This window comes from Pipra filicauda, unplaced genomic scaffold (assembly GCF_003945595.2).
Source record: "Pipra filicauda isolate LSUMZ 115617 unplaced genomic scaffold, ASM394559v2 scaffold692_size275598_pilon, whole genome shotgun sequence".
NCBI classification, from domain to species: Eukaryota; Metazoa; Chordata; class Aves; order Passeriformes; family Pipridae; genus Pipra; species Pipra filicauda.
Genome location: NW_024104856.1, coordinates 156762 through 170345, shown reverse-complemented (window position 1 = coordinate 170345; position 13584 = coordinate 156762). Strand labels below are relative to the sequence as shown.

The 13584-nt window shown below is 42.7% G+C and overlaps 3 protein-coding genes across 5 annotated transcripts in view; 2 read left to right on the top strand and 1 right to left on the bottom strand.

Moving 5' to 3' along the window:
• SAMD13 (sterile alpha motif domain containing 13) overlaps positions 1–12326 on the top strand; it is a 30642-nt gene extending 18316 nt beyond the window's left edge. The window contains exons 6-7 of one of the 3 annotated variants that reach the window (XR_005566308.1): positions 10936–11080; positions 12105–12326. The gene's annotated coding sequence lies outside the window, so the exon portion shown is untranslated. Of the gene's footprint in view, positions 1–4280; positions 4295–10935 lie in introns of those variants that run through there. The other 2 variants (XR_005566307.1, XR_005566309.1) reach the window with 2 other exon arrangements.
• Positions 5542–12617, bottom strand: LOC113991629 (uricase-like). Its single transcript, XM_039388867.1, has 8 exons — positions 12535–12617; positions 12027–12300; positions 11186–11302; positions 10982–11060; positions 7692–7878; positions 7103–7226; positions 6633–6716; positions 5542–5679 (listed from the first exon to the last, which is right to left on the bottom strand). The coding sequence occupies exons 1-8, from the start codon at positions 12615–12617 to the stop codon at positions 5542–5544; spliced, it is 1086 nt and encodes a 361-aa protein (XP_039244801.1).
• A 193-nt stretch (positions 12618–12810) lies between these two features.
• DNASE2B (deoxyribonuclease 2 beta) overlaps positions 12811–13584 on the top strand; it is a 13917-nt gene continuing 13143 nt past the window's right edge. The window contains exon 1 of the mRNA XM_039388866.1: positions 12811–12815. Within this exon, the coding sequence (XP_039244800.1) occupies positions 12811–12815 (5 nt within the window). The remainder of the gene's footprint in view (positions 12816–13584) is intronic.

Below are 13584 nucleotides of genomic sequence, written 5' to 3'. Positions count from 1 at the left end.
AAAAATTATTTGAAAGCATTACAGTATGCTTTTTCTGATATAACGGTTGTGAAATATATATTGGTATTGTTCATTAGCTCTAGTCACTCTCCTCTCAAGCTGTAAATACGCAGTGCATGGCATACTCTCTTTGCATCCAAACACAGTGCCAAGTGCCACATGTAGAGCACATATAAGGCAATGGTCAGCAAAGTATGGGGTCTGTGGCTGTGCCTGTCCACCCAGATCACTTTCTCAACCCAGAGAAAATTGTTCTATGTGCTGCTATCTCCCATCCCTGCATGTTATTGTTCTCCGTTTGTTCTCATGTGCTGCACTTTATCAATTTGTAGAAAATTCTTTGCTCCCGTAATTATAGGACAAGATTTGGCATCTGTAATGAAGGGAGCAGCCACCTGTGGATAACTCCTGGTTAGAAATGGCCCAGGCAAAACATCTCATTAAGCCCTCACTCTCAGTGATTACTTGCTAAATGACCCTTCCCTCTTTTTAATACTTTTTCCTACATGTTCAGATTCTATCCAATCCTTTCACTCTTCTTCCTTTTAAAAATCAGCATTTAATTGATCTGTTTTCTTCAATAGTTCTCTTTCTATTGTCACATTTAAGTTAGAATCACAGTTAATTTAAAATCAGAGAGTCATAATTTCTGTGAGTCTGGGGGGAGCTACAAAATGAGTTCTCATTTTTTAATGGCAGTGTTGTCTAAAATTTGAAAGCTGAGTCCGAGTAGGACCAGAAAAACATTACCTCTCTTTGTCTCTGTTCTGGTTCTTTGCTTCCAAGTCAGAACAGTAGTGCCTTCCCCTCCAGAAATGGTTTTTGGCCCAAAAGTCATGTGGGAAATTAAATGACTAACTGTGCATGTGAACAATGTAACCATCACTGGCTCAGTAAGCAGCAGGAGTGGAGCGGGATAGGGAAGGATCTGCTCTACCCTTTCCTTCAGGGACAGTTTACACAGGCAGTGGGTTGGCGTCTGCTTCATCTAATGAGATGACTTGGGGCTTGGGGATGGCAGCCAAGAGAGCTCGTCCATATCCCATTCCATCCCACCCACGATCTCCATACACCTTCACCTCTGCGTTGCTCAGTTTTGACAACAGCTTCCCCAGAGGAGGTGCAAGGACAGTGGCTGTCATTAGCCCATTGGCAGCCTGCAAGGGCAGCTTCTGTTGGGAGAATGGGCAGACTGATTTAATAAATAGCTTTCATTCCTGTTGGGAAAATCTGTCTTCTTTTTAATACGATAATGTAACAAGGTCATTAAATTATTTTTTGTTTAGCCTCTATAATTAGGGAATTGATTTAGTGATGTTATTTGGATCCCAGATGTATATGCAACTCTCAGAATAGCATTGGTTGGTAGTCACTGTAAATTTGGGGAATACAGCTGTAACCTCAAATACCTGGAGAGCCCAAGGGGAGCACCTTGAAGACTGTAACTGGTCCTTGGTCTCCATGTGAGAGTTTCATTGCTGCTGGAGGCTGCTGGTGAGTACTGGAGACAACTGTTGTATTTACATGCTGCACTCGTGAGCATATTTGTTAAAGGAGCAGTCAGCTGTTAGAACTGCTGTATCATCAGCTGATCTGCTGAAAAGGCAACAGCAAATGTCTTGGCATTGGCAGGCTTGCGCTCATTTCAAGATGTTCTCTTCCCCTTTTCGGATGATTGCTGTAATGCAGCTGCCCCTCTATAAACACTCTGCAGTACTTGCCATGTTGAGGACGCCTCTGACTTTGTAGCAGCTAAATAGTATCAAAAAAGGGAGGGAATGCTCATCATTTGCACCAGTCTCTGATTCGAGAGTAATGTGGCTTTGTCTTGTCCTGGTGGATGGCAGTAGGTGGAAGGAAGTAGAAAGTGTGGTACTTCTAGCTTGTTCCCAAGCTGGTGGTGAAACCACAGCAAGAGAAGTGTGGAAGTGGGTATGGTCTAGCAACCCTGTTTCACAAGGATACTCTTAACTCCCTCCTCCAGTATAAATACCACATGCTGGTTTGCCTGGGCTTTCCTACCTGGAAATATGTGTGTCTAAAAGATTTGAAAACGTTGCAGGTGTACAATGCTATTAAAACTCGAACTCTTGTCTTTTTCAGGCAGCTGTCAATGTTGATGGGGGAATTCATGCCTAATGCCACCCTTGAGAAGTGGCAGAAGCCCCTTGCAGTACTCAGGCTCTCTTGTTTTGGTTGTTACATTTCCCTCTGCACCAAAGGTTTCTCTACTCCCTTATTTATTTGAGTCTCTCCGGTATTGTTTGGTTTGGATTTTTGGTTTAGTAAGAACTAACCCCAGCTCCTGTTTTTTTTTTTTTTTTGTTGCCATTGATCAGGCATACATCAGCTGATCTAGTGTCATTTATGCATGTATTTTATATGGGAGTGGGGGGGTGTGTGCAAGCACTCAGGTACATGTGTTGTCTTTCTCAGTCTGCTATGAATGGTAAGGTTCAATCTCTGAATTGGAAAACTGTTTATATTATAGCTGAGATGTGAGTTGACATTTTTGATCCTATAGCTGGAGACATTTAGTAGGTGTCCTTTCTACATACAGCTGTGCATTTCCCAGCTGTTGTTTGTGTACAGATAGTGGAATTCTAAATTCAGAAGTATTTATATTGAAAGTTCTAGCCAGAAACAGGTTTTTGGTCACTTTAACTAGCTCAGTTCAACTTCGAATCAGAATTATGTACTCCTGATAAAAGCAAGATTAAATTTTAAAAAGACAACTTTAAAGAAGGAAAGAAAAAGTAACTGGAATAGTTAATAAAAACTGACAGTTTTAAATGTATGTTGGAAAGCAGGTAGCCTGAATATATAGAGAATATTACAGTCAGGGAAGATAGAGCACTGGTGCTGACCCTGACAGTGACATTTGCTCTCTGTTTTAGATAAACTGGCTGTCGAGTTTACCTGGTGCGTTTTGTCTGTGTGACGTTGGTTGCGCACAGAGCAGGATCAGCAGCTGAGGAGGGCTGTGGTTGAACTGTCAGAATTGAACAGAAACAGGATGTGGAAGAATTGGATGCTAAAATGATAATATGCTTGTGTGTGTGAAAAACCCTGTTTCTTGGTAGGAGATTTCAGGCCCTATAACCTATTGGGATGTAGCCCAGGACCAGTAAGGTTCATGTTATCAGTAAGAAGTTGTATTTTAAATAGCAAATTTTTACAATAGCAGTTTTACAATCTGCTAGCTGCTGCTCATTTGCATCAAGTGTGATTTCATCGGCAAAGCATCGCAGCTGCTTCTGAGTAAAACACAGTAAGCAACTTGACTTGCTCCTCCGGACAGGAACTGAAAAAAAATCTGTCTCAGTGAAATTAGTGCAAGTCCATTGTGGAGACTGAATCTGATGCAGCCTGTGGGAATTTGGTCAAATTTCAGGCCCAAGTAAGTCCATCTGAGTCCCATTTTCAAGAATGATTTATGCCACTGTTATCTGAATCTAATTGCCATATGGAAAATTTGGGTTGCTTCTGATTGCCCAAGTCCTTTCTTTAGAAGCTGCCCACGTAAGTGACTCAGGTTTGCAGAGCTGGATGGAGCTGTGCCGAGATGCTTTTAAGGACTTACTGATGTCTGCGTGTCTGTGGAGGTTCATACAAACCACACTGACTGAGTGTACGTGTGGGCTTGTTGCCACAGGAGAGTCTCACTAAACAACTGGTTGCTGCTTTGTGTCCTCATTCTGCCGTGAACGTTAGTCCACCACTACCTTACAGGCCCACAAATGAAGCACAAAGAGTAATGAAGGAAGCCTTCTGCCTAATGCAATAAATTTCTCATAAAGTAGAAAGGAAGTAGGTTGTGCAGATCTGCCTTGTTTTGAAGGGAGGTAAATGCTGGAATGTTCAGTAAGATTATTTTTCATGTATTGTTCCATCTGTCGGTAGTGAACTGTCATTTGGAACAAAACTGGTCTCTTTTTGAAGTAAAATTGGCTGAATTAAAATATTTCTTTTACTTACAATGTTTACATTTATATATAGTAGTAAATGGTAAAGAGTCAAAAGCTAGTTTGTTTTTTGATGTTGCTCTTTATTCGCCCATAAAAGATACATTAATAAATTACAAGCACCTAGAAATGGCAGAAGTAGCAAGACGTAAGCCCACAAGTGCAATACCACACAATCTAACAAGGTAAGCAAGAATGTCTGCAGCAAAAGCTAGAAGTGTAGTAAATAAAGCTTTCAGAATTGGCTAGTGACCAGAGAACATCATATCTGGGACAGTTTCACTCTGTGGTGTCATTTATCCTGTTGTTTTTCAGGAGATACCTCAGGCTTCTGAACAGTGTCTTCCCTTTGCCTCTGTTATGTCCTGCTCACCCAGGCAAGTTTCTGTCTTGCAAAGCAGCTCAGAATGTCACACAGTGCAGGACATCTCTCTCATACTTGGTGCCTGTGAACTTAATAATTGTACCCAGAGGAATGCTGCAGGTCTGCCAAACTCCAAAGGCACAAAGGCAACTGAATTGCAGTTTTTACAAGTTGCTTTGGGCACTTCCCATTGGACTTGTATACTGTCACATGGAGTCTGTGAAAATGGTGCTTGGAGAGAGTGGGAGCAGTGGTCAGACACTGTTAGAAGCGGAGCGAGTTTGCTGTTGCAAATGTGCCAGCCCAGTTTGCGAGATGAGAACTGTTGACTGTATAGTTTTATCTCTATGTTCAAAGCCATCACCTGGGGTAACTAAAGTAACATAAGCATTGTCTGCCTGGCTGGCTTTCTGCCTACCCCTCCTCAAAATAATAGGGTTACTTGGGTTGACTCCTGCCTGCTCAGAAGTCATGATAAGATTATTAGACTAAGGAAAATTATTTAATTAAGCCTACAGAGATAGCCCAAACCCTCAAACACCTCAGCGATTAATATAGAAGTAGTTATATAGTAACTTTATGATCTGATGAGCAGCAGCAGCATGCATGCAGTCAGAATTCATGCAGAGAAAGTAGTCAACAGCTGTTAAATATTCACAACACAAAGGAGATATGAGAGATACTTTTTTTTCCTGTTTTTCATTTCCTGCGCAAAGAAATCCATGTCTGACTGATTCCCTGTTCAGTCACTGGGTCAGAACCTCAGCTCTGTAGGTCGGTGTGGCATCAAGGGGTTATGACAGGTTATGTTGATGAAACATCAGGTCTTGTGCCTGTATATTCATTTTACTGAAGAAATATTAATAAATAGAATATATAGAGTTTCTGATTTTACATGTCAAAAAATATTGCAGTTATCAAATTATTTGTTTCGTTAAGAGGTCTGGGAATAGCTGGTTTAAAAATTAATTGGCTATAATGTTTTCAGCTGGGATTTTCCAAAGAGTGTAGGGGATTTCAATCTGCAAATCACACTGAAATTCAGGAACAGACTTTGATTTCCGAATTTCTGAGGGTTCTTCATAAATCCCATCCTCAGGAGTTCATAGAGGGAAAAGTAGTCAGCAATGGAAGAGGCCAATAAGGAGTAAATATTGATAGGAAAGCTGTGCTGTTAAGTTTATCAGGAAGGTGTGAGCATAGCCAAGAGGTTTAGTTTCCCTGGGCAGCTGCCAGTCCAAACTGACATTTCCTCTCATCTTTCAGCACATGGCCTTGTGCTTCAAAAAACTTCTTCCTGCCAAGAGTGCAAGCACAGGAGCCATAAGGAGCTTCCACAGGAATCAAAACCTGAGGGGAATGAGCACAAACACATGGGTTACTTTTGAGACAAATTCACCTGCCAGGCCCTTTCCTTCTCTTACAAACATCAATGGTGGATGTTGATGTTATAACAAGTAGAGGTGGACCTATAACGTCCACCTGAAAGAAGGCAAGGATGGGAGAGGATGGAAGCAGTATCCCAAGACTTTGGAGGGAGACTAGAGCATAAGCAGACTATAGACTGTCCATGCAAAATGGAATAGCCCTGTTTCTCTCTCACAGGAGGATATTGTAACAGACCTTCAGCTGGACCTGGCTGGCAGCCGCAGCAGCTGTGGAGGGAGGAGCAAATACATCTCATCCCCTACATCTCTCACCCTCTGCCTCATCCCAAGCTTGCACCTTGTCCATGTTGGACCAACCTGCCTTAGCTCCTAATGGCTACAGAAACATCCCTTCACTGCTCCCTTAGAGTGCTGGTGCTCTGTCTCCCAGAGCCAGCCTGTGGCCTCGCTGACCTACTCATAACCTGCTGCACCAAGGATGCTCCCTGGCCTCAGTGGTGGTGCCAGTGGAGCAGAAAGAAGAGCCACAGTGGGCTGGCTTTTCACACTGCCTGGCAATGGGAAAAGATGCCATGGTGCCTTTTGCTTGGTTAAAACTGCGCAGGTTGACATTATAACTGAAAGTCAAATTCATTGGAGAAAACGGAATTGATTTTTCAGAGAGAGTCTCTGTTACAGATCCTTTTGATGTCCAAAGCATTCCACTGTGCTCCTTTAGCTTTTATCAACAATGCAAGAAGGCAATTAATTATTCTTTCGTAAACTGTAAACCTTAGAGGTAAGGTGGAGCTTTTACTGGGGCTGGGTGAGAAAGTTTGCTCCCTCTAGCTCTGCTGTGTACAGAACTGCTGCTATGCTTTAAGGCTGAGTACTTCTAAAGAGTGCAGGCAAGTTATATTTGAAGCATTTACTTACTTCTTTGTCATTGGTCAAGCCTAGATTCTTCATGTCTAGGACATTATAAAAAGTGTTGTTCAAGACCACTTCTATGACCTGTACCTGAAACCATGAAAACGGATGAGACAGTGAATTAGGGCACCTCTTCAGCAACAGCCTGGCAGGCTTTTCACTTGCTGTAGAAAAAGAACAATGCAGCCCTCCCAGTACAGTTGACTAAATGTAATCTAGTGAACATGTGTCGTGTAGGACACCTTTCCCTTTTACTCAAGTGCTGCCAAGCACTGAGTGATATTCTCCCCTGTTGTGTTCACACCTGGGAAGCAGCATAGGAACTTCTCAGTGTGTTTGTGTTTTTTCTGACCATCTGGCTGTATCACCAGTTTTCAGTCTGACAGAGGAAATAATAATCTCATGTTTGTTTCTCGCTCATCCAATTAACATTCACTATTGTTTAACTAAAACATCATAAGGAGGAAAGAAGATACCTGTGACACTTTGGAAAGGACAAGCATCTGGATAGAGTTGACAGTTTTCTGATATGAGGGTGAATATTCCCCACAGTCAGGTGGTCCGGAAAAGGCTTCAAGGATACATTCACGGATTTTGTTCCTAGAGGTAACACAGGTTCTTACAAAACTTTGAATCAGCTCTCTCTGTTTAGATCCAAAATGTTTTACTGTGAGGTGGGGTTTTTGTATTTTTTGTGTCTTTGTGGAGGAATGATTTATTTGTCCTGTCACCTCCAAATTCTTCCCAGGTCTCCCCCACCAGCTCTAGAATTCACAAGCAGGTTTTGCTAAAAGTATTTTAAAAAATCATTATTTTATTCTCCAGATGTGTTCTGTACTGAACACTGAACTGTTCATTTAAATCCTGTCCACTGAGGCAGCATCAGAGAGAGGAGTACCCCCAAGACATGCCTCTCACTCCTTGTAACGAGCTTAGTGCCACCACTGAGACCTGCAAGTGGCTGGTGCACAGCAGATGCAGATCTAGCCCTTACACCTGCTGTGTTGTATAGAGGGATTTGTGGCCATAGATTAGGTAATCAGTATTACTTGGTAAGACATATACCATATGCAGTCAAAGTCAAAATCCTTGCATTCGCCATATGACCACTTGCAGAAGAGCTCTCCACATAGAATCCTGTCATGCCTTTCAGGAAGTGTGGTGTGTTCATTCTTATAGAAGCCTTCAAATCCAGACTGTGTCGTCTTCATAAGTTTCAGGTCTTTAATTCCAGCAAAGACGACCAGAGGACCTGTGATCCAAAATTACAAGACAATAGGAGCTCATTTTCAGGCAGAGGGATAAAAAACTCTGGGTGATACTTGCAGTGACAGCTCCAAAGCCAGAAAGCAGATAATAATTTTCTGCACACTGATGTTAGCAGAATGGTAAGAAGCAAGACAAAAACTACTGAAGTCAGAGCTCAGTCCAGAAAATGGAGAATCCCACCAATTGACCTGCACTTAAGGAGAGCTTTTTTATCTCACCTGCTTGGAACTGGGACATGCATTGGGTTGGCTCCCACTGATGTCAATTAGGAATGACTGATTTCTCTAAAGGGAAATGAAATAGGCTACTAGTGCTGTGGTGTACAGGAGAGGTATGGTGCCCCTTTTCTAACAACACAGACAAGTGCAAAAACAATCTGTGTAAAGGCAGAGCCTCAGTCAGAAATTTGCTTTACATAGCCATCCTGTTGGGAGTTTTACATCCCTGAGAATGAGAGGGCGAGGAGCCAGTGCAAATCCCTGCAGCTCAGCTAATGAGCAGGAACTGGCATCGATACAGATGCCACCCACAGATTCAAACTGACAGTGACTTTGCTCTTAGCCACTACTTATAAATGTGCTGTTGTGGATCACTGCTGCATGAGTGCATTACCATCTCCTAAAGATCAAACAGTTGTGTCCTGAATGTTTTCTCCTGACACACCTTCTGAATGGTGGCTAAAAATTATATGCAGTCAGTCATTTAGAGCACACCAAACTGATAACTGAAAATTTCACCAGAACTGCCAAAAAGCAGATTCAGAAAGTAGAAACTTCATGGCATGCAGGCTCATCTCATTCAGGGCCTGTACAGACAGCCAGTGGCTGAAGCCCAAGCTGCTGTTTCTGTACTGCTCTTGGTGCTCGCACTAGCTAGTAATCCTTGAATACATCTCGTGCATAGTAATCCTGCCTTGGACTGGGAAGACTGACAAATTTTATCTTTAAACCATGTCTTTGCAGGAATTTATACTGGAAACAATTCCACTGTGGTAGATGTTTCTCAACTGCATGATTGTTTAGAGATTTGGGTTTTTTTAAACTGCTCTGTAACTGGATATTATTGAAACTGCGTCTTATGTTTCTTTTATCTATCTTTTCTTGTTTACGTTCCCTATTGGTTTTGAATGAGTCTATGGAGGTATAGCTGTACTTTTGCCTATATCGCCCAGTTATTTACCAAAGCCTTAAAAAGATGTAAAGAAGAGACTGTCCTTGGACAGGATATTCTGGGGTTTGTTCAGATCTTGATTAATTTGTTGCTTGGGTATAAGATTGTGATACACAGGTATTAATGTAATGCAGATTCTATCAGTGAAACTGGAGATACATTTATCCTATAGTCAAATACATAGCCTTGTTTGAAAGAGCTCCTTGCAACAAAAGACTGAAAGGCTGTGCAGCAATCAGCCTGGAGCTCACTCTGAAGGATGTAACACCTAGGCAGAGTTTCCAAGGTGAACAGCCCACGTTGTGCTTTCAGTATGTTTTGTGCTTGTGCTGTCTTCAGTTGTCAAATGTTGACTCTCTTACTTTTGATGTTTTCAGTTTCCAAAACACTCTGAGCCTTTTATCAGCTGATATAATGGCAAAAAATAAGTCTATTAAGTCTCACTAGGTTTTTTTTTTTTTTTCATGATGAGAAAAGTGTTAAAAGATAGGATTAACTGAGAACTGAAGTCCTGTGTCTGGCTGATAGGTGCATAGGAGGATGTTAAATATAGAGAACATTCTCTTAGAAAAAAAATAAAAGTGATTCAAATATCTTCTCTTTGGTTATTGTTCACCTAGGCAGGGAATCCTAAAGAAACAGCTAAAGGGCTGCATGAAGGGAAATCTAAGAAGGAAAAGTGGTTTCTTCAGTAAGCCTTAAAGGCTTTTTGTTTGTGTAGAATCTGAATTGCAGAATTTCATGCTGAGTTTTCAAGATGATGAAAAATGTAATTGAATTTACATTAAGAGCAGCAGCTTTTCAAGAAAGCATAAACTCTTTTTCTTTCTTTTTTCTTTTCTTTCTTTTTTTTTTTTTTAGTTCAGATTTATTTCTTAACATTTTCCAGACACCAAAGTCAATACTATTGAGGATGCCAGAAGTACAGCAGTAGTTAATGTTACTGGTAGCATTAAAAGAGATGAGGCCAAGAGGCACTGGAGACTTGTGTTTTTCCTCCTTCCCTCCTTCATTTTGGAACACAGGGACAGTGCTCAAATGCGCCTTTCAAAACTTGTGCCCTGTCTGCAGCTGAAAGTGGTCTTGCCACTGGTTGTAGGATGGGAGATAGTTCTAAGTTACGATAGTGCAGTTGAGATAGGTACCAAACTAGTGCCTAAAACCTCTAAACCTATTGTGTGAAATGATGTAGTGGTCTCAGCTCAGTTCCCAGGAGTCTGAGAGATGGGTTAAATGAAACACCATCATACTGAGACTGAACTTATGTTCTTGTCATGAGCCATAGCAAGTAAAGATAATTTTTACACTTCCTTTGGAATGCAAATTTATGGACAAAACAGTTGAGCTTGAAAGCTTATGTCTTTTAAGTATCACAAAAATCTAGTATTTTCATGTGAAAAATTGTTTGCATGTAGACCTGAGTGCTCATGGTGTTCAAGCTGGCCTGGCTTGCAGCAATGGAACTGCAGCTATCTTGGCAATAAAATTAGAGCATGTTGACAGGGGTTTGAAAATAACTGCAAACTACAGGCAGTTGGCCTGCAGCAGTGGGGCATAGAGTAATGATACTAGGGGGACTGCAGAATATACCATAGGGTAAAAAAGTAAGCAGCCTGTTCTTGGAAGGCTATTAAGTCCTGTCTCAATATAAAACAGTTCTGCTGGATGTGCTGTTGTAAGCATTCTGTGTTTGGAATGTACATATGATTGTGAGCTACATTAGTTCTTCAGCCGCGTCTCAGAGATCAAGAACTGCAAAATAGACTCTAGAAGTATCCTTTGTTTTAGACCTGTGGAGCGTTTTGGCTGTGCTGTAAGCCCTGTAACGCCTGTAGCTCTCTCTAAAGCCATCTTCATCTCTCATTGGCAGAAATATTTACTGAGAAGTAGGGGAAGTTGCCAATTTTTTTTCTCACCATTTCGGCACTGCTCAGCTTCACAAAAGCGGATCCCATCAGGAACACATATGAATGAGTGGATGTGAGGAACACCATTCTGCAATTTAGAGCAGACATGTAAGTAAAAGTGCCATAAATATTATCTTAACTGGAAAACAGGAGCTAAGAGAGCGAGGAATGGCTACAGCAAAAACAAACAGAATGTATTGGTATTTTAGATACCTCGTGCAGACGTTGCCATGGTACTTCTTGAACGTAGCTTTTGACGTACACCACTTGGCAAAATGTTGTCATGAAGTGATTGCAGATATCTATAGCAAATTGTTCTAAACTCGGGATCTAAGAGAGCAAACAGCATTATTAGAAAGAAGCAATTACCTCATGTACAAAACTAGATTTTTCTGGTTGCTGTAAATATTTGAGAGGAATCAGTGTAGTTAAAAACACAGATTTCTCTTATTCCTGGCTTGGTGCACTGTGCCCAGTCATTTGACCAGCTTTCAGCACAGGCTGCAAATAGCAGCTCCAGTTGCATCAAAACCCTCCTGTTCTGTGGTACAGTGAGCTGCAATCCTTGGACTGAAATTAACTGCTAGCCTTACGCTTTGAGGATATAATGCTGAAATAATTATTTCAGCATAGTGAACTAATTATTCTGATTAAGTTTTACGTGGTAGAGATGGGGTTTCATTACAGAGACAGACAATTAGTGCTACAGATTGTCATTATGATAGATGCAATTGGTGAAGTAAGAGCACATTAGAAGAATTAAGAGGAGTCTCACATGCTTTGAGACCTGTTTAAAAATGCTATATAGGAATAATGAAGTATTATATGCTAAAAATTTTAAAAAAAAAGATGGATCTTATATGATAAAATTACAAAAATAATGTTAATTGTGAGGAAAAAAGGAGTCTGCAGCGGAGGAGGAGAACTTGTCTCTCATATCGCTGAAGACGACTTCAGTGCTGATCTGACATGCCAATTAAAATTAAAAGTATAATGAACACTTCCAAATGAAGTCATAAGAAACAGCAAGGCTAGTTAAAAAATAAAAAAATACCCCATTTTTTTTGGCCAACACAAGGACAATATTCTTTATGGTGTCTGTAGGTATCACAAGAGAGTTGTTTCCTTCCAGGTACTCCTGAGGAGAAGTCAGACGGAGATGTGTGCACACTTCCACTTCTTTAACAAAATGCTTCTTCCCCTCTCTATGCAGGCGAAGGAACTTAATTGTGTTTTTGCCATATTCACAGTTGAGGACTTCTACATCCTTGATCTGCAGAGAAAATACACGGCAGTTGTAAAGGAACTCAGTAGAAGCCTGAGTTATGCTCAGTCAATGAAACATAAACAATGTTTATGGCCTTTATTTCTGTGGTTACCTGTGATAATGAGAATATTTCCATTATAAATCTCAAAGTCCTGATGGGAAGAAAAAATGCTTTAGGAGACCATTATTACATCAGTAGCAGCTGTGACAAAATTTTAATATATTCTTGGGGCGAGATAGAACAGGAGTAACAGTGAACTAGTCTCTCATTTGTCATCTTTGAATTAGTTCTGACTGTAGACCTTCTTGAATCTCCCTTCCATCACCTCTTTCTGAACCCAGTGTCCCAGTGCGCTCTGTCACCTCAGGTACAGCCATGCAAAGGGCAGGCAGCATTCACACCTGCACCCTCCACGGGCACCCCACCTGCCAGGCTGGGCTGCCTCTCTCTAGAGACAGCTCCCGATTTTCCCTGCCACCAAGAACAGACTTTCCCCACCTCCTACTCCTCTGGCTCCTGGCTCTCCCTGTGCTGCACTGAGCTCTCTCTGCTTTCAGCAGAAGCTGCAAAATGCAGTCAGTGTCCTGCATGGCAGAACCCCTGGAAGTGGCAGAGCCCAGCAGGCACTGCACATCCGCAGGGACAGCTCTGCACATCCCCGGGGACAGCACTGCACACCCCCAGGGACAGCTCTGCACACCCCCAGGGAGAGCACTGCACACCCCCAGGGACAGCTCTGCACACCCCCAGGGACAGAGCTCTGCACACCCCCGGGGAGAGCTCTGCACATCCCCAGGGACAGCACTGCACATCCCCAGGGACAGCTCTGCACATCCCCAGGGACAGCTCTGCACATCCCCAGGGACAGCACTGCACACCCCCAGGGACAGCTCTGCACATCCCCAGGGACAGCTCTGCACATCCCCAGGGACAGAGCTCTGCACACCCCCAGGGACAGCACTGCACACCCCCAGGGACAGCACTGCACATCCCCAGGGACAGCACTGCACATCCCCAGGGACAGCACTGCACATCCCCAGGGACAGAGCTCTGCACATCCCCAGGGACAGCTCTGCACATCCCCAGGGACAGCACTGCACATCCCCAGGGACAGAGCTCTGCACATCCCCAGGGACAGCACTGCACATCCCCAGGGACAGCTCTGCACACCCCCAGGGATAGCACTGCACACCCCCAGGGACAGCACTGCACACCCCCAGGGACAGCACTGCACATCCCCAGGGACAGAGCTCTGCACATCCCCAGGGACAGCACTGCACATCCCCAGGGACAGCTCTGCACACCCCCAGGGATAGCACTGCACACCCCCAGGGACAGCACTGC